The sequence below is a fragment of the Vanellus vanellus genome, assembly GCF_965231255.1.
Source record: "Vanellus vanellus genome assembly, chromosome: 3".
Classification (NCBI taxonomy): Eukaryota; Metazoa; Chordata; class Aves; order Charadriiformes; family Charadriidae; genus Vanellus; species Vanellus vanellus.
Window position 1 is genome coordinate 67,864,316 of NC_138907.1, and position 26,714 is coordinate 67,891,029.

The following is a 26,714-nucleotide window of genomic DNA, read 5'->3' on the forward strand; positions in this document are numbered from 1 at the left end:
AGAGAAGGCAGAGTTACTGAATGCCTTCTTTTCTTCGGTCTTCACTGCTAAAGCTGTCCCTCATGAATCCCACCCTCTGAAGGCAAAGGGGGAGGTCTGGAGAGTGGAAGATTTTCCCTCAGTTGAGGAGGACCGGGTCAGAGACCACTTGGCCAAGCTGGACATTCATAAGTCCATGGGCCCTGATGGCATGCATCCGCGAGTGCTGAGAGAGCTGGCGGATGTTATTGCTAGACCACTCTCCATCGTCTTTGAACGGTCATGGAGAACAGGAGAGGTGCCTGAGGACTGGAGGAAGGCCGACATCACTCCAATCTTCAAAAAAGGCAAGAAGGAGGACCAGGGAACTACAGACCGGTTAGTCTCACCTCTGTCCCTGGGAAGGTATTGGAGCGACTCATTCTGGATGTCATCTCCAATCACGTTGAGGAACAGGAAGTTATTGGAAGTGGTCAACATGGATTTACCAAGGGTAAATCGTGCTTGACCAATCTGATAGCTTTCTATGATGTTATAACTGGTTGGCTGGATGAGGGGAAAGTCGTGGATGTCATCTACCTTGACTTTAGCAAGGCTTTTGACACTGTCTCCCATGACATCCTCATTAGGAAGCTGAGGAAGTATGGGCTAGACGAGGTGACAGTGAGGTGGATTGAGAGTTGGCTGCGGGACAGGACTCAGAGGGTTGTGATCAGCGGCACAGAGTCTAGTTGGAGGCCTGTAACCAGTGGTGTCCCCCAGGGGTCAATACTTGGTCCTATTTTGTTTAATATATTCATTAATGACCTGGATGAGGGGACAGAGTGTATCCTCAGCAAGTTTGCTGATGATACCAAACTGGGTGGGGTGGCTGACACCCCAGAGGGCCGTGCTGCCATCCAGCGTGACCTGGACAGGCTGGAGAGCTGGGCAGAGAAGAACCTAATGAGGTTCAACAAAACCAAGTGCAAGGTCCTGCACCTGGGGAGGAAGAATGCTAGGCACCAGTACAGGTTAGGGGCTGACCTGCTGGGAGATAGCTTGGAGGAGAAGGATCTGGGGGTTGTGGTAGACAGTAAATTATCCATGGCCCAGCAATGTGCCCTTGTCGCCAAAAAGGCCAATGGAATCCTGGGCTGCATAGGGAAGAGTGTGGCCAGTAGGTCGAGGGAGGTCATTCTCCCCCTCTACTCTGCACTGGTGAGGCCACAACTGGAATACTGTGTCCAGTTTTGGGCTCCCCAGTTCAAGAGGGACAGGGAACTGCTGGAGCGAGTCCAGCGAAGGGCAACTAAGATGATTAAGGGCTTGGAGCACCTCCCTTATGAGGAAAGGCTGAGAGAGCTGGGACTCTTTAGCCTGGAGAAGAGAAGGCTGAGGGGAGACCTTATTATGGCATACAAGTATCTTAAGGGTGGGTTGAAGAAGGATGGAGCCAGGCTCTTTTCATTGGTTCCAAGTGACAGGACGAGGGGCAATGGGCACAAGTTAGAACACAGGAAGTTCCGTTCGAATACACGGAAACAGTTCTTTACGGTGAGGGTGACAGAGCACTGGAACAGGCTGCCCAGGGAGGTGGTGGAGTCCCCTTCCCTGGAGATTTTCAAGACCCGCCTGGATGCAGTCCTGAGTAATGTGCTCTAGGCAATCCTGCTTTAGCAGGAGAGTTGGACTAGATGATCTCTAGAGGTCCCTTCCAACTCTGATAATTCTGTGATTCTGTGATTCTGTGAGAGAGGTCCTCCTTCCCCTCTACTCTGCCCTGGTGAGACCGCATCTGGAATATTGTGTCCAGTTCTGGGCCCCTCAGTTCAAGAAGGACAGAGAGCTGCTGGAGAGAGTCCAGCGTAGGGCAACTAAGATGATTAAGGGAGTGGAGCATCTCCCTTATGAGGAAAGACTGAGGGAGCTGGGTCTCTTTAGTTTGGAGAAGAGGAGACTGAGGGGTGATCTTATTAGCGTTTATAAATATATAAAGGGGGAATGTCATGAGGATGGAGCCAGGCTCTTCTCAGTAGCAACCAATGATAGGACAAGGGGTAATGGATTCAAGCTGGAACACAAGAGGTTCCACTTAAATTTGAGAAGAAACTTCTTCTCAGTGAGGGTGACAGAGCACTGGAACAGGCTGCCCAGGAAGGTTGTGGAGTCTCCTTCTCTGGAGACATTCAAAACTCGCCTGGACGCCTTCCTGTGCAACCTCATCTAGGTGTTCCTGCTCCGACAGGGGGATTGGACTAGATGATCTTTTGAGGTCCCTTCCAATCCCTAGCATACTGTGATATTGCATTGCATTTGCCCTAAATGCCTTGCCTAACTGCTGTTCTCATTATTAATTAATAGCTTAACTGTTATTAGTGAGCATTTAAATATCAGGGAATTTGGAATACCTTTTCCCAGCCCCAGTTTCCTACTGCTTTGTAGAGGAATGTATGTTCTATGTTACTTCTTCATGGAAATAATCACTAATCTTTCTGGTCTTTGACATGTATGACTTTCTATCTTGATATTCAGTTCTTGACTTTGCTGAAATGCCTGTTGACCGCTGCTTCAATAATTTATTTCCCCTACAGCTTATTTGTCATGTACAATTATTATTTCAGGAGATGGACTCAAAGTTTTGAAGTGACATGATAGTTCCACGGCATTCTCATTGACGCAGTGCCTAAGCAGCCATCAAATACAGATGAAGAAAACTTTTCATTTATTCTTACAGCCTCAGCTATACAATTAAGTTGCCACTGCTGAACCCAAGACATAGGCTTACAATGCTCTACCTGTTCTGCAATAACTTAGTCCTCAAAGAATGTAAGGTATATTATTTTGCTCTAAATGATTTAGCAAAAGATGCAAGTGCAAATACGAACCTGCACTGTGACAGCAAAAGCCTGAATTTCCTTCAGTATTTTTATGCTCACAGCATGTCCTGCTCTATCCACTGACTTTTCTATATAGATACAAAAAGCCCCTTTATCATACAACATGGAGATGACCTTTCTGCAACACAGGTTAGGATAGCAGGATCCCAGTATTAAGAGGACTGTAGAACACATTCCTCTGTGCCACTATCCTGACGCCTTACAGAAGACGGCTAAGGTTCGGTTTGAACAATGTAAGTGGATCAAGAACCTTATGAAAAAAGGCAGCCTTTCTCTTAATTTACAACTATATGTAAACCTAACTGCAAGTACAGTCAGTCACACTGTCATGGTGCACATTCTTCACCAAAGTCATCAACCTCAGAGATACTATGTAACTGAAATGAGAAATCAGTTCAAAACTGCAGATGTAGCAGCACACGTGAACACTCATCTAGCACAATCTCTGGACATTTTCTATGTACAAGCTGACATGGGAAACTTGATTCCTCTAGTATGCCATTGAGACACACTTTGGTGGCCATGATTATAAGTCTAGCAAAAGTTGGTACAGTAACTGTATCAACAGTCTGGAAACTATGACAGAAACAGTGCTTAAAGCTACCGCATTTCTGATACGTCTCACTAGGATACAAAACAAAAATATCATACCAGTAGTCGTAACTCTCATCCCAGTTGTCAAAATGAACCAGAAAACGATTGTCCACCATGTCTGTTACCGTAGCAACACAGATGAAAGTCGGGTTCTTCTTGTCTACGGCTTCCAGCTTCATCCCCACTCGAAATCCCGACGGAATCACTGTCTACATAGAGAAAGACATTTAACTGAAGATAAATACTATAAATCCAGAAATCTCCCCAGTGTCCACAATCAATATATTCATGTCATTTCTAAGTTTCCCAATTAGCTGCCCCAACAGAGTGGCAGCAGCCTAATTAGTTGACACGAGAGATGCTCAAATACAGGAGAGACTCATGGTTTATGAAATACAAAAGCCCTAAACATACTACTAAAATTAAATGTGTTGGTTTTAACTCTGCCTTAGACACTCTCTCTGAAAGACCATGCTTGTTCCAAAACATTATGGTGCGAGACACAGTACTAATAACAAGTCTTAAATTTCATTTAATACACCATTTCTGAATATGCCAGATCAGATGTTTAAACAGGTTAGTAAAAACTTAATGGATCAGAACTGCAGAGGTGAACTGAAGTGGAAATGGTTATTAAATTCGTTGTAAACATTTTCATCTTAAATTTCAGGTCTCAAGTCTGTCATCACTGAAATACGCTGTGAGTCTCTACCACACACCTGAGCATACTAGCAACTTTCCACACCATTAGTAACAAGTGAATACTTACTGCATTCTGGTTTTCAAACAGTGATTTGGGCGCAGCTTGAGCTTTGCATGCCTTCAGGTATGAGGGCCAGCTGAATTCTTCTTCCTTATATCCTAAATGCGGGTCATAAGAGAAGGGCAAGAAATGATAGGCATGAGACAAAGTGCACGCAGGTGACTTGATCATAATTGACGAAATTATTTTTTCCATCCAGTTCTGAACTGTTTCTTACCATTTCAAAGAAGAAAAGATTATGCATCGTTAACTGTTTATTCCAATTTTATATAAACTACACTGGGAAAATTTACTTTAAAACTATGTATTAATTCTACCCCAATATGAAGTCAGTTAGTGTCTGAGGGAGCACTGGTTTGGATTATTAGAAATTTTAGCAGGACACATCTTACAGTAGCTTATAGAGTTCAAAAGAAAGCTGATGAAGCTTTTCTATTTTTATTTGGGCACCTGGTATTACAAATAGGAATCATGTTCTTTATTTAGGGTTGGCTGAGCTTCCTTACCAAGATGTAAAGCTTTCTTTACACTAACTAAGCAAAATACTCTGCTTTCTTGAGCTGCACATTATTAGTTTCTTATAGTTGGCTAGGACTGACATTTGAACTGTTCCTAATCTTCACCTGGGAGTTATATAAATGGGCAAGAACTCAGGAGATTTCAGCTCAGTTTCAATTTCACCTCCAAAACAAACTGAGGGCATTTCTTACAAAATGACTGCTCTATCCCTGATGTCCAACCTTGCAGTCCTGGCCATCAAGAGACCTGAAGGCCCTCAAGGAGCAGAACATCTAGGGGCAGCCTAGAAACCAAAATCCATAATTCCACTAGATATCAAAGAATCAGTCTCAATAAGATATCAGTTTTATACTACAGTCTCCCTCCCTTCGAACAAACCTCTCCAAGCAGCATAGTCTACAAGTCACCTCTCTGTCTCTCCCCAAGAAAAAAAAACACCTTGCCATCTCTCTGCTTCTCAGGTACCACTAAGTTCACTTTGGTGGTCTGACTGACACACACACACACACACACACAACCAACAAGCTGGGGGCAAGTGCTCTCCACCTGCTTTTCAGTCTGTTGCTTCTACTTCAGAAACAGCAAAGGGCCTACAGGCCCCAAAGCTCCTCCCACTACACCAGTCACTCTAATTAAAAAAATTCCCTCCTCCTACAGACTTTACCCTGCTATGCCCTCAGGCTATCACTAACACAGCATAATCACCACTAGCTTTAAAACAAACTCCCTAGGTTATATCTAAACAGTTGCTTACACCAGCAGTGCCCCAGGACCCCTTACACATTTACAGCATAAACTGCCCCCTGCATGGACTTTCCACATTTTTCATTTTATGCATACAGCACTTGGAAAGAAACCTAAATTTCTGTTGAAACTTTGCCTTTTCTAATTTCCTGGGGAAAAAAAAACCAAAACACCATAATATATTGAACTGCATAAAATAATTGTCATGGTTTGGCCTCAGCCAGCAACAAAGAACCACGCAGCCGCTCACTCGACTCCCACAGCCGTGGGAAAAATTGGCAGAAGAAGGCAAAAATTGGTTTCAGTAAACCGTGAAACAGTTTCTGGACAGCGTGATTCCTCCTGTCAGCAAGTGAGAAAGGGAGATATCTAGCTCCTACCTTACCTCTGAAAAAGGAAGATGTCCAGCTCCTACCTACACCTGTTTGGAAAGTTAGCCTCTTTCAACTCTCGGAAAACAAGGAGTCAGTTACCAGGCCCCAAAATCCCCCGGGAGCATACCCTCCTTACAGCCCCTCCTGTGGAACAGCACACTTCTGCCCAAGTTTGCAGGAACGATTAACTGGGGCCACACTGCACAGAAAGGAGGCAGGAGTATCTGCTTCTTTATCAGGCCACCAGGTTCCAAATAGTTTACAGTTTACACCATAAAGGTCATAAGTTTGCATTGTATCTGGAAAACAAATGGCTACTAATGCAAACCCTTGAATTCTTCTGTGAGGTGGTATTTTATATAAGATACTGTGCCCTACGTCATTACTGATAGTGGCTTTAGTGTCCATATGATTTGCAATGGACGCTAAAAAGAAATCACTATTAAAATGTTATACCACAGCAAAACATAAGCAATCTGTGCAACCCAATAAAAATGCACAAAACCCCTCAACAACCTCAGACTGGCACCTTCTCCTTCCCCTCAGAATAACAGAACTCCAGATATTAGTAAAACATAAGTAGTGAACGCCCTCCTGCTGAAAAACTAGAAAAAGTATGTTTAACTTATGAACAGCTGGTTGCCCTCAGCCTCCTTCCAATGCATGACTACCATACTGCTTGTGCTTTCCTGTTCTTCCATCCCACATGCAAGCTAGGACAATGGAAGAAGTCCCACAAGTACAAGAGCAGGTTTCGGCAATCACACCATATCTCATCAATGGTGAAATGGTTTTCCGCTGAGGTGAAGTGACAGTGCCAAGTCATACAAATGGCAGAATACTTCGCAGGTCTTGGATAAAAATACCAGAGAACAGCCTTGCTACTCAAAATCAGTAATATGTCTTGGGGATAGTAAGAGTACGTGGCTGTGCAGGATGAGAACGAGATTCCTGACAATTATCTTCAGGTATGCCCTTAACTTGTCTCCCTCAACACCTCTGATAGGCTCCATGACTTTCTTAAGTAAAAAGACCTATCCACTGCTGCAGTATGGTGAAAAAAAAAACAACCAAAACCCACAAAAGAACAATCTTTCCACCAACTTAAAACTGGAAGAGAAACCGAAGAAACTTTTCATGAAAGTGACTCAGAGACAGACAGCAACTTTCCTCCAGCAGCAATATTTCATTGTTAACAAAAGCTTAAGCTTTCTAAAGCAGGCATTTAAGATGGAAAAGATGACAAACCTTCATTACAGATCTAAAACTAAGAAGCATGCTGTAATAACATCAGTAACTCTATAACTGGGGACTACTCAATTGCTGCATGTAACTTATTACTTCAGTAGAGAATAACCTTCTGAGAAATTCTGATTTATGTTCAAGAAATGGCTATTTCTGCATGGCCTGTTATGCAGAACTATGCCCAATGAAAACTCCCATACTGGAGCAGCAGCACAGAGCACTCCTGCCCTGTAACCAGAGTGAAGCTCGCAGAGCGAGGAATGATGCTACACACTCCTCGATGGCTCAGTTGCAGAAATGCCATCCTTTCCCACACTGGGTGGCCCTCTGCCTTTCAGTGGCTTTACTCTCACCTTCCACACCACAGCTGTTATATCCACAGTTTTAGAATTCTCCATAACGCATCCTCTTGACTCTGTACACTAATCATTTTGCAGTCTTTTGAAACCACGTTATCCTACCCTCATTGTGTATGTCAAAACACCACATTCATTTACTTCTCACTCTTCTGTTTTCAGGACGTGCTTCGTTCAACCCCACGTATTCCCTTCCTACCCCAAAGGGAGCCCATTTATCCCTTTTTTGATGGTACAGTTCAGTGCAGATGCATTCCATCTGCCAAAATAAGTGATTTACATAATCTGAAATAGAATAATTAAACAAGAAAATTACACATATTTCAACACGTGTATACCATTTACATAAGCTATGTACAAATTACGCTTTCAGGCTTGTAATCTTACCATTTTTTCTCCCTTCTTATCTGTTCATTCCTCTTTTTGTCTCTATTTCAAGCTTACTCTTTGTGAAAAGAGCACAATCTTTATTAGTCTGTGCCAACATATATACAATAACGGTGATCAATATCTACTAATGAAAATGTTCTAAGACCTTCCACTAAAGGATACTCAGCTGCCTGTGAGATCTCAGTTTAAGCATCCATGTCAGCAGTATGCTGCCATTTTACTTGCAATAAGCATTTATTTGGGGTCTAGGTTTGTTGCTTAACTTTATTTCCTAATGCCTTACAAATTACTCTTACAGTTCATTTTGTTTTCTTGTTCTCTCTGGATTTCCAGTGAATAAAAAAGGTAGGATTTCAACCTCAAGATTTTAGCAAGGCTTAACGTAGAGTTTAATTTGACATGTTCAAACACTCTGACTAAATGAGTAAGAAAAGTTTCTGCCAAAAAAATAATTGCAGCATTATACAGATAGTCTTGATCTCAGAGCTATGGAAAACACACATTTCAAACTAAACAATACCTTTAGGTGGATGAAGCTTGTGACCTGTTTTCTCACACCATCCCACAGGATGAATGTCTGAAGAATCAGCGTTCACCCAGAAATCGTAACAATCTGGGTATCCATCGAAATGGAGTCGTATTCTGTAGCCACAAACCTAGAAGCAAGAATGTACAACATACAAGGCTATGTTTTAAGATGTCTGCCCTACACATAACAGCTGCTGTTCAGTATTACATATATTAACAGTGTGCTTTGAGTCAGCCTTTTACTTCTGCTCAAGCCTGAACTGGATGAATAAATTCATTTGATAAAAAGGAAAGAATAAAGAAGCAAAGCTATTCACAGTGTCAGTGCCTCCTCTTCTGGTGAAAAGAATTAACTAAAAGCTGGATATTGCCATTAGTGTTAAAAAACTTGAAAACTGTTCAACCCAACATTAGAATAAAACAGAAACCCTACAGAAGAGCATGAATACATCTGGTACAATCACGGAGAAAACACAGATAATGATACTCTCAAGCTATCCCAATTAATCAATATGCCATAGAGCACTCAACAATAACTATGTTCAACAGGCTCTCCAGAGAGATACTGAGAACTGTTATTAAAGAGGAGAAGTCAGTGGAGGTATCCTCCAGAACTTCATTATTCCATAAGGTGCTAAGTTAACCACCGAGAGGAAGAGAAAAAAAGGACATACAACCCCTCTCTCTCTGCAGAAGTTCTCCACATCTTCCCGAGTGCCAAATGCCGTAACTTTCCTGCTGTCATCAGTAAAAGTCTCCTGACATCAAGGTTACCTTATTTTATATTTCATTTATACTGACAGAACTTTCAGTTTACTGTCTTAGAATTATGTGGAATTCAGGTCATCCTGCAGTAAAACATGACCCACCACTCAGTGACAAGCACAAGGTGCACAGGAAATACTCAACCACTGACACACCACTCACAAGAAAATGAAAGATATCTCCACAGAAATGGTGTATGATTGTGGGCCATGAAGAGATCCAGACATAGGAAAACAAAAGCCTAGGCTATAAAAATATAAACTGCAAAATTACAGCTGCTTAGAGTAACGGTCATACAGAGAAGAGTACCTACCTTTCCCCATTTTAATTCACAAAGCAAAACAACAACAAAAAAAGGATTCTTGGTAAAACTACGTCAGAACTAATGTAAGGTATGTTTGAAAGACATAAAAAATGTTAACTGACAAATGGGTTCTCATTTGTATTATTAAAAGCAAAGAAACTACTCATCAATAAAATTATTTCATAAACTGCAGCAAAAAGACAAACTGAGTTTATACAGTTTGCTAATTTGTAGAAGTTGCCAATACAGGCAATTTCTGAGGCCATCAGTCTGAAAAAATTGTGGCATAATTGCAACACAAAAAAGTGTTAGGTGTTTGTATCAGTGAATTGAGCAACTGTAAATAGTATCAAACCTCTATTTAACCACTATGTTAGTTGTCATACTAATTATTTTTTCTTTAAAATACAAACTACAGGATTACAGAAAAAACACACATCATCCAGCTATTGTAATACATTTTCTCTAGCTGCATACATTAAGTGTATGTAAACAGTCACCACTGCATGGTACCGGACATAGTCACCACATGTTTGTCAGGTAGATTTAACACGGCGCCATTCATTTAAAAGCTCTTGTCCTACATGCAGCTTCTGTCTGCCTTCTAGGGAAGAGCAAGCACTTTCAGTTGCTGCTGTTCAGTCTCTCCTGTAGTCCTGCACAACGGCTGCTCGCAGCCTCTACTTACCTCGGCCACCGTGAGAACACAGTATATCGACTGGTGCTCAGGATCCACGCCCTCCAGTTTCATGCCTACTTTGAATCCGTTTTTGTTGTATGGGAAAGATTGATACTGCAATGAAAAAGAACAGTTTCAGTCCTTCTGAAGGTACACCAGAGAAAGACAGAATAACTTTATAAGGAAAAAAAATATTAATAATAAAAAAAATAAAAAAACATAACCCCCCCCCAATTATTATTTATTATTCAACAAGTAATAAATTGCTTTAAAATAAGTTTTGCATTTTTAAAAGCATACTGCGGAAAACAGAAATTTATGGTTGTTCGAAAACCACATTGATACTAGAATGACTTGAGAAATTTGAAAAGAATTAGCAAAAAACCTATCCAAAGGAAAGAAGAAAGCACGATTTGCCCTCAGCTTTTTCCACTAATTGTTAATAAAACATTTTAACACTATAATTGTTTGTTTTTCAGCCTGTACAGTGACACTTTGACCTAGTGGTCATCATTCCTATAACAATCACAACAATGATGCTCTATTTTGCGTTTTCATTTCCACATCTCAGGCCATCAAAGACAAACTGCAAGGCAGAAATACAAAACATTGTTTATATATAGGGATGGCCTCTTAGGCGCCATCTTCTTCTTTCTATGTTGGGTCTCAACTATCTAATTTTCCAGGAATAGTTTTGCATCACAGGAACATGACTACCCTTGTATCATGTTACAGTGAACCCAGAAGAACATCTTTCAAAAAAGAAGAAAGTGAAAACAAGGCTAAGCAGAGAGGATGTTATCAATCAGAAGACATCAGCATCCCCTGTATCATGCTCCTCGTCTTCTGCTAAAGAAGGAAGGGAGCTAGCAACTACTAAGGTTAAAGAGGAGGGAATATCAGAACAAAAATTAAATAAAGCTGAAGAGGGCTTCCAGAAGTTACCAAATTCACAGCTAGACAGGTTTTTTTGTCCCAAATGGTTACAGACAAAACACAGGAGAAGCATCTTATATGCTCCCTCTTCCTTCTGTTCTAGCCTAAAATGTATACATGCTCCTTAGCCATCTGCAGTCAACAGAAAGAGAAGGGTACCAAGGGAGGTACTCAGAGAGGTCTCACCTACTTGGAAGGAAGGGAAACCTCTCTTTTTGGTGGCTTTGGCTGCAACTGGTATAACTGAATAATAAACCCAGCAGAAAAAAATTCAGTGCATGGCACAAGAGCAGGAATATGCAGTCAAGGAGAAGGGAAATGGGAGAACCCGAGCAGTTTAAATCAGCTTGAAGTGGCCAGCTAACAGATATCTAACCACAGCTCTAAGTCCCTATCTAAAAATAGGTTAGATCATCTTGTAGACCCCAGTTAAGGGATCAGAGTATCTCACTGCAGTACATGCTTTTGAAAAGTTATTTCATCCTAACATCACCACACTTAACATTTTTATTACCAATTAAAGTTTAATGATGTTACACTACATATAATTCTGGATACTTCCTCAAGAGGTATGCAAAAGCAGAGCATTTTTTTTTAAATCAATAAATTGAAATTTTTAAAGTTCATCTTGGTGCACAGACTTGCAATTAATGCCATCTGTATCATAAATACCTTACAGATAAAAAACCTCAGTGGAAAACTGAAATGCTAGAAATACTAACATGTTAGCCCCATTGACACAGTGGTCAAAAATATAACTGAGATTTTGCAAAAGCAAGCACAAATAAAATTACAAAGGAAGGAAACAATTTAAAAGTCACATATCTGTTTATTCTTTCATTATTATAATAGACATTACTGTACAAACAGTGCAAAATTCTACAAACAGTACACTAAAAATTAAGCTATTATCACACAGGTATTTCCTGAAATTTAAGACGAGAATTATTCACTATTTTTTCCGTTGTCCAATCTAGAACTTCTAAGGCAACACAATCTTTTGTTTGGTTTCTGTTACAGCAAAGTAACAGGCAACTTTTAGAAGACTAATAGCTTTAATACTATTTAACAGATTTCAATTTTGTGCATTATTCTCAATACATCACCCACGGTAAAGCTATGAAAAACTTAGTAATCACACATTATTTTCACAACAAACATTTGAAGATACTTTTTTAAGGAGAGATATGAGAACAAAATAAGAGTAAAGGTAAAAGGAGTCAGCAAACAAGCAGATGGCAGACTGAGGATTAGAAATATTTATGTATGGTGCAAGAACATACATGAAACCTGAGCAATTACATGAGCAGAGCTGGAGATTGGAAAAAAACCCAACATTCAAGGGTCAATAATGTTACTGGAACAGTAACAGCTTGTCCATCACAGACTAGAAATGACTCTAAGATTTAAGTACCAGGAAGCACCAAGGACTCTCCATTATCCTGACCATTCCTAACTAAGGGTACGAAAAACCACTGTGAAAAGTAGTTCTTCTGAACTGGAAAAATAAGAAAAGAAAAAAAAAAGAAAAAAAACAGTAATTCTCACAATCTATACAGAAATCAAGGATTCAAAACTGGTGGTGACGTTTGGTGGGATTTTTTTTGAACCTTACTGTTCCTGTGGCTTGCTTGTCCATCTGTAAAACGGAAAAATATTACCTGGCCACTTCTGAGTGCTATTAAGAATTCTGTCTCTGCTACAGACTTTAAATATCACACGCTAAATAAAACCCTACAGTTACCCAGGGGCTAAAGACTTTAAAAGAAAATATTAAATAAGATGCACTGAATGAGAAACGTACACTGTGGAAAAGAAAGAAAGAAAGAAAGAAAGAAAGAAAGAAAGAAAGAAAGAAAGAAAGAAAGAAAGAAAGAAAGAAAGAAAGAAAGAAAAGAAAGAAAGAAAGAAAAGAAAGAAAGAAAAGAAAGAAAGAAAGAAAGAAAGAAAGAAAGAAAGAAAGAAAAGAAAGAAAGAAAGAAAAGAAAGAAAGAAAGAAAAGAAAGAAAGAAAAGAAAGAAAGAAAAGAAAGAAAGAAAGAAAAGAAAGAAAGAAAAGAAAGAAAGAAAGAAAAGAAAGAAAGAAAGAAAGAAAGAAAGAAAGAAAGAAAAGAAAGAAAGAAAGAAAAGAAAGAAAGAAAGAAAGAAAGAAAGAAAGAAAAGAAAGAAAGAAAAGAAAGAAAGAAAGAAAGAAAGAAAGAAAGAAAGAAAGAAAGAAAGAAAGAAAGAAAGAAAGAAAGGAAACAGTCCATCACCATGTAACTCCAGACTACCACTGGGTGCAGTGCCCAGAAAGGCTGGTATATGCCTGTGTGCTGCAAGAGCATTTCATGGAACTTCAGACAGGCAGAGAGCAACGCTTTGTAAATCTACCTTCCAGATAGAGCCACTACTTACCCAGATTTTTTTGTCAACTTTTCAACCAGTATATAGCACAGGGGAATATAACTAAGTATAGTCAGGTAACTGTTCTTGCACCGACAAATCTATAGATTCTCTACATTGCAATCCTAGTGCTTCTGTACCTCAGTAACGTCTAAAAGCACCGATTAAAGGTCAGCATCACCTGCACATTTAAGCTGAAAAGCTAATCCCCGCACAAAAGATTTAATAAGGCAAGCAAAAAGAAACAGATGCAAGAAAGAGACTACTAGTAAGAACAGAATTATCAAAAAATAATACTGGATATACATAGCAGAAGTACAGCAGCTGAGACATGTTCGCATGTTTTGCCAGATTTTGCAAGAGAAGAGAACAGCGTGCAAGCTTTGTGGATTTGCATACAGAGCTCTCTTCCAAGCAAGAGAGACAGCACTAGTGAAAAGCACTGAAATGACAAATGACAAAGACTACCATAGCAGGCAAAGGACAAGCAAGAGATGGTGATGTGACATCTAATCAAGATGACAGGCAAAATGGGAACAAGCCAACTAGTATCTGATGTAGTAAAACAATACGTCAGCAGGAGCTGCAAAAAGACAGGTAATATAATCAAAGCAACAAGCCAAAAGATGACCTTTGTACCACCTTTCTAAATATAATTAAAGAGAAAAATATGGCATGAAAAAATGAGGGAACGTATTAGACTTTTAGCTTCAGAGATTAGAAGGAAGCCTTGAACTTGCAGATTTTGGAAAAGCATCTGTTTTCTGTAGTCTCAGTTGACAGCATTCATCTAAAACCACAGAATTCTTTGAAAAAGCAGAGAAAGATAACTAGTTTCACACATTCTGACTATCTTGACGATTGCTGATGGATAGCATTGTTTTAATCAGGTAGGTTTTCCCCCAGAGAGGTATAAAATCTTCAAATTACTTTTTTTTTTTTTACACTGATCCTAAAAATCTCATGATCTTAGGTGGCTGACTGATTTCAACTTCAGAAGGTCATACCTCTTTAAAAAGCTTAGTAGGTACTGCAACAGCCTTTTCTTCCTCCAGATAGGAAGCCCAACACCACACTTGCCTTCCTTTAGATGGTACAGCTGTAAAGAAGCACACAATAGCCAAAGAATTCTGTAACTGATAACTACTCAAGAAATAAAAAACCTAACACTTTGAAGTTTATAGCATTCGTACTGTATTTCAAATCTACATTTTATTAAATGCATTCATGGTGTTTCTCAGGACTTACTTCAGGAAAAGAAGTAGCTCTGTAGGTTTAACGGCACCAGGAACATGAAGGTTCCTGGTTTGTATAGAAAGGTTTCCAGCAGTTCAGACCTTGATTAGTAACAGGAAAAAGCTCTTTCAGGTGACAAGAACAGCTTACAAGGTCTTCCACCCTGTCCCTTTTACCTTATTGCTCATAAGAAGCATTATGATGCACCATTTGCAAATGTGTAAAATGATCTGTTCAAATCACAAAGTAGCACGATATTTTAATTTTTTTTTCCTGAGAATTTCTTTTCCTGGAAAGCATTTTCAAGTGGATAGAACTTGTGACTTTTTTTTTTTTAATCGCAGTTGAAATACTTTATTCTTTGACAGTATTCAGAATGCTTCTAACCTTCACTTTGTAGTTTGAAGGTTTTGGGTGGAGAGGCAGTGATTTAACAGTAATTTCTCCAAGCCATCAAAACTGTCACCAGTGTTTTTTTCATGTCATTAGCATACGATAGAAACCTCCAGTTTCAGGTTTGTTCATATAGTATGAACACTTGCATACACTTGCATAGTAATTGTAATACTGGCTACAGTCACATCAGTGAGTAACAGTTTTTAGGCCTTGAAAATGAGGCACTAACTGCACTAGCAAAAGCCAGGAACTTCAAAAACAGATGGCTTGTGAGGCTGGCCATGGATCTATGTACTTTCACACACCTCCGCTCTGCTCTACTGATCTTCACCTAAAAAGCCTCTTCTGCACATGCAGCTTAGGATTTCAGACCATAAGCTCATACTGCCAGAAGGATTCCTCACAGTCCACAGTTTGATTCTGGCCTGATCCTGACTGTGGGCTACTCACAAGAGAAATAAGCCCCTTAAGTAACAGTCTGTCTAAGCATTGTTATGATTAAAACATGAACCGCAACAATAACGACGCCAGACTCTCCTGAAGAAAGCTGATAATGTAACCAAAAGATAACAAATTTCAGAATCACAGCAATCGCTCTACACTATTAAAGCACATTCACTTTATTTTTGATTTACGCAGTTTTTATCTATTCCACTTAAGAGATGTGTTGCTCAGCATAATAATACAGAGTTATATGCTTGATTCTGAATATAAATTGGTCTTTTAGACCAAATCTCTTGTGCTGAGCTGACATTTTCCCAAATGAAAAAAACAGAAGAAACCCATACAGATCATTCTGTCAGTGGACAGCAGTGATTTCCACAGAGCATCAGCTTTGTGCTTGTATCGCACACACTTCTTATCATCTCAGCTTTTGAAACAACTGTAGAAATAATATTTATATTTCAGGAGTAATTCTATCTCGGGAGGGATATCTTCTATAACTTTTATGTGCTGTATCTTCAATAAGTATTTCATCTGCCTAGTGTGCAGCAGAGCTACTTGGAGCCCTGTGCTGATCAGCAGCCCGGCAACTTCTGCTAATGGTTCCCAGTCTACCATAAGAAACATTTTGGAGAGCAAGATGCAGGTTTGTGCTTGGTGTATCACTCAGGTATAATAGCTGCCGATTCTCTGATTCTTCCTTAAAGTACCTTTCATACAAACAGCTTGAAAAAACAGTACTCATTTAAAATATGTTTTATTATGCTGCTTGATGCAGCATATGTCCCTTTGGACTGATTATAGCAATTATTCCTAAACAGTTCCATAAATGTGTCTATTTCCAGCACACACTGTAGATACAGAATTGATCCCCAAGGAAACAAAAGTAAAATATCACTTCTGCTTAATATGTGTCTTTCAACATCTGGGAACTCAATGGGCCTGATTCCCTTTAATACCAGCACTCTTTAGAGGGATGAAAAGAACACCTAAAATGTGCATCAATTACATATACACTCACTATATCCTCCTCCACGCTGCCAGAGGTATATAAATTGTAAAAGGTAATCAGTCTCCCAGTGACAGTGTTTTTTCCCCAGCTTTCACTTGGTGCTCAGTTCTTCAACCCTTAAAACTTAATTGCTATAAATAACACTGGTATTTTCTTTTTACAGAACTGACAAAAATCTATTCAACAGGGAATACAAATTCACTGAAACAATACTGGCAATTCACAATAAGAGACAGATATTACCTGAAAAACTGATAGTTGAGATTTTTGTTTCATAAACTAACTTACTTTGTTTCAAAACTGTTATTTCCCCTTTTCTTTTTCTCCTGGCTCTCTGTGAGACTCTCAAGATCCTTCCTTCAGGTTTGTCCTCCTAAATTAGAAAAAGAGTACAATAACCTCATTAGTTCAGAAGTCTAATACAGTAAAAACAGAGACACCCAAGGTTTAACTGTGACTTCATTTACATGCCTATTGGCATAGCTCTCCACTATCTCAAACAAACCTGCAGATGTCCAATAAAAACAAAGCGAGCCATCAGTGACAAATCACAGCAAGCACGCTGAAAATGACAGAGGGACTCTCAACAGCCGGCACTCAGCCAGCCAGCCTTGTCTAAACCAGGGACAGATCACAAAGCCTTCAGCAGGCCTGGCTCAGCCAGAGAGAAATAGCAGTATCTTTGATATGTTCGTGTTTCCAAAATAATTTAAAGGAACACCTCTCACAGCTTTAGTCTGCTTTTTTCAAATGTACAATTGCTTTACTAGATATAAAATGGCACAGATCCTTTTTATTTATTTAATTGGTTTTGTGTTAACAGTTTTGTTAGCACTTGAGTAGATAAACAGAATAAGTACTCATTTGGGAGGACAGATGCACGGCAGCAAAGGTGTCCCCTGACTTTTGCCTAAGATACTGCTATACAGAGAGCTACAAATTCCCTTCTGACAACTCTAGTGTCCTCAGCCGTTAGACAATTCGACAGTTGCAGAGCTCTCCCCTTATCCCTCTAAACTGTGCTCCTCCCAGCAGTGCCACAGCTATCGAGAGGAAAACAAATACTACAGGAAAATGAATGTAACGGCAAGGTACTGTGATAAGTTTATTCTAAAATGAAGAATAAATAATAAAAAAAAAAAAGTGTCCCAAAGCACATTACACTACCACATTAAAAAACCCCAAATCTTTAGCTATGATTTTCTAAGATAAATTGCACTATGAAAATCAAATGTATTTTCAACTGTAACGTAGCTTTCTTTGTAAATAAATTATTGGTCTATAGTAATTTATTCATGTAGAGTGACAAAATAACAGGTGTTGGGAAATATGTACTCCTATTTTTCTGTGCAGAAGACATAGCAAGTCTAGGTTAGTATCGTATTTCCTTTAAATTCTTTTTGTTCTGTTCTTAAAAAAAGAAGGGAAAAGAGATAAAAACCAGCTCTTATCAGTTCGTTGTCAGTAATTACAATTTACTGATGAGGCATAATTAAATTGGTAAGTGAACCAACTACTTATTGTGGCTCTGACAGAGTGATGCCATCACTCCTCTATGTAGACCGATGAAGTTACTGACGTTGCAATATAAGGCAAAACTCCCACCAAATACTTGCAGGAATGGGTTTATGATGCATACTAACAATTTCATCAGTATTCTCTTTCTTCTCCCCATTATCCCTGGATTCTTCTTTCAGAGGTAACTTTGCTTTTCTTTTCCGAATGCCTTTGGACTCATCTTCCCCATTGCATTCCACGCTGGGCTTTTCCTCCTTTGGTTCTCTATTACAAGAGTAACACAATGACACAAAGCCAAAATTCTTTCACTTCTCATATTCATAAAACAAGCAAAAAGTGAGTAAGTCTGAAGGCCAAATGTTTGTAGGTCCCAGGGTGTTATAACAAATATATTCTTAGAACTACTACTGAAAATTACATCTGTCAAAAGAATTAATCTGAAAGACACACAATAGCAACTGTAAAAGCAAAGCTGTCAGCTTATGCTGAACAAGTTCTGCATGTTTTAAACAGTGTGTCTTTCCCATGTACCATCAAGTCTCACGGAGAAGCAAACTGTGAAACATTTAGGACTGCAGGGCAGTTTACAGAAAGGAAGGCAAAGGTAATTGTTAAGACTGACATATCCAATTGGAGAAAGCTGGTATGTGACACTACAAATTGCTAAATAAGCAGTCAGAACAGACAACTTTGAAGCAATTAGCTAAAACTGAAGGAAAACGCACAAAATCACAGATGTTAAAAACTGCCATAATGTGGTAATACGCAATACAGAATGGACACTAACACAGACCTTCTTCTATGATGAGATGAACTGCACTAGCAGAAAGAAAAGGAACTGAGGAACTACAGTATACTCATGTTTTCACTCACTGTCATCTATAACACAACTCTTGCACTTAATTATAATTAGCTTACCACACCAACCATCTCATTACTGATTATCTTATTCCAATGATTATGAAACAGGGTGGGAGTCTGACACTGATTCATGCATCCCATAGACTCTTTTACTGCTTGCATCTGACAGCAGAACAGCGCACTCTAAGCAAAAAAGATTGCCTTCAACATCAGCATTAGACAAAACCAAATTTACCATGTGTATTTACATGAAAAACAGCGACGGAACATTACAAACTGACGAAGACTCACCAAAACATGGCTCCTTAACACCTCCCTTTGTCCCATCATTAACATTTTATCCAGCACATTTATCGCATGCTGCATTTATGCCAAATTCTTTGTTTCTATGCTTTGTTACAGCACCTACTTGTTTTTTACTTGCTGGGCACATTTCTGGCTGCAAAATTTCCCTTCAGGAACAAATTCTTCTATGGTACCATAGCGATAACAGTTTTCACAGAAAACAAGTCCATCCATTTTTGCAGTTTCCTTCAACCTTGTGGAGATCCCTGTCTTTTCTGAAAAGGCTGAACAATGAAAAAAGTAACTTCACTTAGGTAGAGGCCATACATTTCCAACCATTCTGAGCAGGCTTTGCCAAGCAAACAGAAAAAGAGAAGTCACACCACTCTTGTTAGAATGGAGTACTGGGAGTTAGTGTCTGTGTGGGGCCTGTATTCCTGACAAGCAAGTTGGGTTTTCATATTGCAACACTGGAGAGAGGAATCCACCGATTTCATGCTTCTGTCACCAGTGGAACATCGACACTGGTTGATGTGGCTACTCGTGGAAGGAGTGAATTTTGTAACAGGCACTGCGCTGACTGCCCAGAGAGTTATCACTGCACAGAGTCCATCACCTCATCTCCTGCTGACATGTCTCATTTTTGACCTATATATAGGGTCATTTGGGAAAAAGGTTTTGGGAGGAGTTATCTTTCAATAGGTGAACTTACTTCTGGAATTAAATCACTGACTACATTCTAGAGTCTCTCAGCAGTAGCTATTGCTCAAACTGCCTGAGGTCTACCAGAAGTAAAAAATCACTAATTTGTAACAAAGAAATTTTCAAATACCAAGTTACTCACTCATCCTGAACTACAATTTCCCTGCAAGAGGCATGTAGCCTAGGAGAGGATGCTGTCTCCTTCTCTCACAGGCAAGTATGAAGCACTGTCAAGCTCTCCAGCTTCCAGAGCAGGTCGTTGACTTTGCACCCCCGCAAACAGCGAATTTCAAGTCACAAACTATTTCTTTTGCTTGAGCACTGTACCGTCTTTGAAAGCGAAGTCAAATGAACTCTGGTGTGCAGACTATCTCCACTAGAAGAATATATAATTTATGTGCTATATTTACATTCCAGGATCATTAGTGGTTCAAAACAATTATTTTCTCTCGCAATGGAAAATTTTAGCAATATTTTTATCTCTGGGGAGCATTAAATCAATCAAGGACAGTGTAAGGTAACAGTAGGATGCTTACTTGGTATGTTTATGCACCCATAAACACACTTTAATTCATTGCTAACTTTTTTTTTTAGTTTTACCAGACCGTAGGGGATGAAGTTGTACGCTTTACTGTAGGTAACTCATCTCTCAGTCTAAGGAGAGAACCTGCTGTGCTACTACGCTATCACACTGTTGCCACTCTCATCACAGATTTCAATCTTGAATAGCTATCATTGCCTTGGAGACAGATGTACAAAACAGAGTAGCTTGTAGTCAGAAGCTTCAGACTTCACTGCTGAGGTCCAAACTACTTTCCCACTGGTGTAAATATTTCACCTATTCATAAAAATCACATGACAATTAAGACTTGATGGTGGGGCAGTAGCAAAGGAAAACTTTCATTGACTTTCCTTATCATGCTTATACTGATGATATTAAAGCAAAATTTTGAAGTCTGTTTTTCAAAGGACTTACATAATGCAAATTTTAAAAGAAAATTGATAAAATATAATAATAGTTGTAGGTATTCGCAAAACCATTGTGATGGTTTCACGCTACTCTGTCATTGCTGGAGTCAGTGTATCAAAATTTTCAGAATTTATGACCATGTGAACCACCTTTCCTCGCACAAAAAGGGTGTTTCCTTATATCAGTATTTTAAATCCACAAAACACCTTATTTGGTAGACAGATACTACAACTATTAGAATTTTATCATTCAAGATAAATATAAATTGTTACTACACACTAATTTTAATACTGTAAAAAAGCACAGTCAGCAGGAGCAGGGCAGCAGTGCAGACGTACATGGACATCAGTGATAGTAGCTGAGCAGCAGCCAGCATCATATGAAGGCAGTTTACAGTGTGCAGTACTTCGGTCACAAATGAACTCTAGGCAGTTAGTAAAGTCTGTGGGCAGTCTGGAGAACCAGTTCAACAGAAATAACATCTAAAAAATTCTCAATAATATGAAGTAAGAAATATACTATTTTGCAAATTACATAGATGGAAAATACTGATTCTAAACTTAGAAAAAATTATTGTTATAAAAAATTGTGGCTATAATTGAACTTCAGAGGTCTAACAATGGAATTATTTCCCTTTAACTTAAAATGCATTTACTTTCACACTTATTTACACTCCAAGAAATAGGTAAGATCAGAGACAGTCTGTGCATTAACGGAAATAAGTTTTTTTTGTATTTTTGGGGGTAATCTTTAAGAAAAAACTGACATACTAAATGAAACAGTCTATCACAGAAAACATTTACTGCCTCTTAACTGACCTTCTTGAGCAGTTGGAACCATCCATGTTGTGGTAGCAGTTGCCTTTTTAACACTTTCCATCTCGGTTTCATCTGTAATCACTTCCAGGGCCCCAAACTCATTCACTCTAAACTGTAAGACAAAACAAATGGCATAGAGTATAGTAAAATTTTACTAATACTCTCTTACGATGTCTTCTTTTGTTCACCAGCATAGTTTTTACACGGTGTTCTCACTGTATTATCTAATTTCTATGTGTTTCTGCTTATCCCCAAGGAATTGGAAACAAGCCTTTCCTGTTTCTTTCAAGCAAAATGTAAACTCATTTTGTTATCAAAAAATATTAATTTGCTATAGATATTGACAGAGATGCCTCCACATGCAGATCGATATCTAACTTACACACAAGAACCAAAAACTCAGTAGTAGAAATTCATGGGAAAATCTCCTAACCATATGCTTTTCATTGCCAGCAAAATCACACACTCCAGTCACTAAGTATTTTTGTCGATGAAAAGAGAAGTGAATGTCAAATACAAATGCTTCAGACAGTACAGAAATTTCAGCATCCTCTGAAAACACAGTACTTCTCCGCTGTAAAGTGCACATAAACAAACATCTCAAGGCAGTTCATGAGCTGTTTAATTACACACTGAACGTGATGTTACTGTCAGCCAGAAGCAAGGCTCAACAATACCCCACACGCTGTGCTTACACAGGAGCACCGGGAGTTATATCCACCCTGCTGCCAGCAGAAAAGCATCTTCCAAATGCCGTACTGATTACAGCGCTACCAGATGAAAATAAACTTCAGCTTCCCAGTCTACTTGGTTTGCAGGCCCAGCTGGTTACATGGGTTGAACCGAAGGCAGCGTTTTGTCTGTGACAGTCTGCTCTGCAGAGCGAAGAGGTGAAACTCTCTGAGCTTTGCCACAGAGGACAGGTCTCTAGCAGTGAGGTGCACTCACCAACAGCGATCAACAGGAAAAATTATGCCTGAGAGAGTCTTTCAAAGCTCACCAGCACCCACCTGCAGGAGTATTCCTTCAGGGCAGTAGCATGAAGCCTATTTCTGTTTTTCTGGTCAGCCAACTTTACCTAGGCGAAATGACAAGGGGAACAATTGCCTGGCACTACATTGGTCTTCTCTGTGCCTCCAGAGGCTGCAGGATGGATCACTCCTACTCACTTTGGACCCTGCTATGGTATAGTACTGAAAATAATTCTGACTGCAAGCAAAGGTGAGCCCCATGACGTACATACCACAACAGTGTGCTTTCACTAATACGGTCCTACCAGCCCTGGCATTTGCAGAAAGCCACCAGGTCCTAAGGAGTGCAAGCAGCTCAAAGGAGGGAGAGGAAGAAGAGGACCTCACACAGTTGTATGAATTCTGGAGTCAAAATTTTTACTTGCAATGAACTATGCTCACAGCAGATACGCAAGTGTGGACAAACTGTCAATAAATCCATCTGAACGAAAGACCAGGAGTTCAGTTTTGAAAGTCAAATGCAGTAACACCACATGCTCATACTCCACTTTGTGGACAGACATTCACACTGCTCCACCCAAAGAAAAGCAGTGGAGTTACCATTCAGAAGATGATCCTTGTGTCTTAAGGCTGACTTAAGCACCCAGCCTGGTTCCTATTTTGGTTAAGCTCATTTTTGCTACAGGTGTTTTGCTGCCTTGGCAGTAGGTGGACGCCAGAAGGAAAAGCCTTTCCTTGCTTCCAAGGAGCTCTAACTCTGGAAGAGCCAGCTCAGCAAGCGGGCTGCAACCACAGGCCAAGACATGGTGCTGCAGCCCACCAACCAACAGGTCACAGGCAGGCTACTAACCAACTTCTGGAAACACTCTCCTGCATCTTCACAGCCAGAACATCCGTACAAAAAAGGTATTTCTGAACAGCCCAATTAATACCTGGTGTATTTCTGCATGATCTGACTGACGTTCAGCCCTGACACTATACATAGGCTCCTCCTCCACCCGCGCCGCCTGTGGTACGTGAGGACGTCACCCTAGCTAGAGCAGCCACCAGCCAGCCCTTCTGCCTTCAGAGGGCTGACTGACAGGCATCAAACGATGAAAGAGATGACTGAACAAGAGGTAACAGGCACAAACTCGAACATAGGAAGTTCAACCTTCCATGAGAAGGCACTTCTTTACTTTGAGGGTGGCAGAGCCCTGGAACAGGCTGCCCAGAGAGGTTGTGGAGTCTCCCACTCTGGAGACATTCAAAACCCACCTGGATGCCGTCCTGTGCAACCTGCGGTAGGTGCCCCTGCTCTGGCAGGGGGGTTGGACTAGATGATCTCTAGAGGTCGCTTCCAACCCTGACCATTCTGTGATTCTGTGACTGCAAGGAAGGCTGCTCCCAGCTACCCTTTCACTGGAGGCTGCTCAGGGCAGCGAGAGCCAAACCGCTGAGGAAGCGGCTCTCCAGCAGTCGCGCCGCCATGCTACGCTGCGCTCCGTAATGGAGAGCAACCACTTGCTACTGCCTTAGCAGGCAGGAGGGCACCACAATGTTACCAGGCCCACTGCCCCATCAGACCTCTGCATCTTCTGGTTTTGCCCACGGCCTTGGCTCTACCAGTGTCAGAGGCCTCCGGATCCTCTTTGGACGCAATCTGGTAGCAGATACGTCTGCTTTTGTCCACTGCTTCCCCAGCTACAGGTACTTCAGCATTGCTGTGCACGCTGAGTTCCCTGTAGCTCACCAGAAAAAGGCCTCAGACCTGGGAAGTTGTACTCTGGTTTTAGCTGGGGAAGAAAAGCAACCAAAAAAACCCACAAACTTATGACAAGAGGTTAATTGCTTAAAAACAGGATAAACAGATGTACAGAGCGGCATGCTGCACAAAGCCATCACAGGATAAAAGCTGCCAGAGCAATGTGCCAACTAGTGTCTACTGTTGGAAGCGTGACAAAAAAGGATCTAGACTAATAGTGGTTTATGTGTCCACAAAAAAAATTCAATACTTTCGGAAGCCTCTTCTACCTAGAAAGTAGGCAACAGCAACAACAACAACAAAGGTAAAGTTTCTGTCATAATATTTCCTCTATATTTGGTGATCCAAGATAGAATACAGCAAGAACAGTCCTCCCATATGTTTCCCTAGGTGTCCCAACCGTCTGCTGATACAGAGAAGGAAACAGTGCCATTAAGCTAACTTCTGAGGACAGACCAATAGCTTTCTAAGAAGTAAATATCTGTTTCTAAGTCACCAAACTCCTTCAGTAAATATATAAATTGGCATTGGATGAAGGGATTTTACTTAAACCTGTCTTCATTAAAGCAAACGGTAAGATTCCCACTGATGGAAACAAAGTCAGACCATTATCAGGTACTTTTAAAATAATCTCACAAAGATGCCTGATTTTTGTCACTTGATTGTTTGACAGAGAATAAATTATAAAGCTTGTTGGGTATGAATTTAATCCACTTGAATTTTGCCAAGTGCCTGTTTACAAATTTTAAGTAACCTCTTATGAAGACAATCCTCTATCCCACTCAATGGAGCCAACGGTCTTAAAAGATCGGAAGGCAAAGAAGAAAAAGAGAAAGAAACTTCAACAGCTTTCACAAATGATTCCACAGTAAGATAAACAGAAATAAATATAACATTTAGATGGAAAATTTAACTTTCAAAGTTTCATGTACAGGTGAGCAACAATGGCAAAAATACACGTTCTCAAGATACTGCAGTTCTTTTAACACAAATATATCATAAACTGAGTTGGCAGGATGAGTCCAACTAGTAGTGGGTAAACACACAACACAGAACTTAACTTAGCTGCCTTGTTTAGCAGGATCAAAAGGCAACTAAACAGCAGCCTCCACCCAAACATCTCTGTAGATCCCTTAGAGCTGAGATACATTTTCACATTCTTGGGAAACGATGCCCTGATGTACCAGGACTTCATCTTACACAACTGTTAATTTAATCCCCGGGAACATTTTAATATTCATTCAAGAAATAAAGAACACATAGAGGGAAATCAAGACTTAAATAAATAATGATCAAACATTATAAATACTTTCTGAACCATTTCTGCCCGGCCACATGCTAAATTCTTCAACAGGGATCAGAATTACTATCAATAAACATTTTTTTAAGAATTAAAATTGCATTAAAATTTACACAGGACTGGGACAAGCATTGTAAGTCACTGAGATGAAGCCTTTTTTTATTGCAGGCAATAGTATCACACAAAGTGCTTCACAAATGTTTCAGCTGCAACGGAGAAGTGGCCAGATTTTCTGTTACCAGTGCCTCTACTGAAAATCCATTACTGAATTTCTTTCTCAAAAAAAAACTTATTCTAACTCTTCATTTATATCTATTCATAGTCAGTTTATACCCATTTGTTCTTAACCCAGTTATGTACCCCCAAACTTGATTTTATTAGGCTAAATACAAGCTCCTTCTGTTCCTCTTATGAAAACAGTGCTTCGTCTTCTTGATCAACCCGTCATTCTTTGCCCCCCATCTGCTGGGCTCAACCATGCAAATTTACTTTTTCTCAGTGAACCTGACTAAGCATAACACCATAGGTGGACTCCCGCTGTCCCTCCTCCAATGGCTTTAAGACCTCTCAATTTCTAATGGCAGTCCTTTGCAGGCTGGAAGGCACTCTGAAGTTCTATGGAGGGGCAATTATATATTAAAAGGGCTTTCAGTTCTCTTTCTCCACATTTCATAAAAATACTCAGTGTATTTGTGACTACGTGGGATAAGAATAAATTTGCAAACAATGCAAAATGTCTACCATATGGCAGATTAATTCTTAGAAACTCAAATCTATTGGGAAGAAATATATACGATATAGTTTCAAATTAAGTCCCTGCTGTTGCATGTGTCTTACTCAGTGCAACACAGATCAGACTATCTCCGTTTGCTGTTACTTGTGCCCTTTTAAGAATGTACAAGATCTCATCAGTATTCAGAGATCAAATCAGAATAAAGGCCACTATTGTTTTCTACAAGGTAAAAAATATTATTTGGGACAGCAGGCAGAAATAAAAAGGAAGAAAAGGGAGCAACAA

The 26,714-nt window shown here is 39.9% G+C and overlaps 1 protein-coding gene across 1 annotated transcript in view; it reads right to left on the reverse strand.

The window, feature by feature from the left end:
* The window catches only part of L3MBTL3 (L3MBTL histone methyl-lysine binding protein 3), a 76,398-nt gene that overhangs the window by 41,437 nt on the left and 8,247 nt on the right, over nt 1–26,714 (reverse strand). The window contains exons 2-10 of the mRNA XM_082480801.1: nt 21,682–21,793; nt 19,316–19,475; nt 18,171–18,309; nt 16,816–16,900; nt 14,447–14,538; nt 10,129–10,233; nt 8,364–8,499; nt 4,222–4,313; nt 3,510–3,661 (exon numbers count right to left, since the gene is read on the reverse strand). Of these exons, the coding sequence (XP_082336927.1) occupies nt 3,510–3,661; nt 4,222–4,313; nt 8,364–8,499; nt 10,129–10,233; nt 14,447–14,538; nt 16,816–16,900; nt 18,171–18,309; nt 19,316–19,475; nt 21,682–21,793 (1,073 nt within the window). The remainder of the gene's footprint in view (nt 1–3,509; nt 3,662–4,221; nt 4,314–8,363; nt 8,500–10,128; nt 10,234–14,446; nt 14,539–16,815; nt 16,901–18,170; nt 18,310–19,315; nt 19,476–21,681; nt 21,794–26,714) is intronic.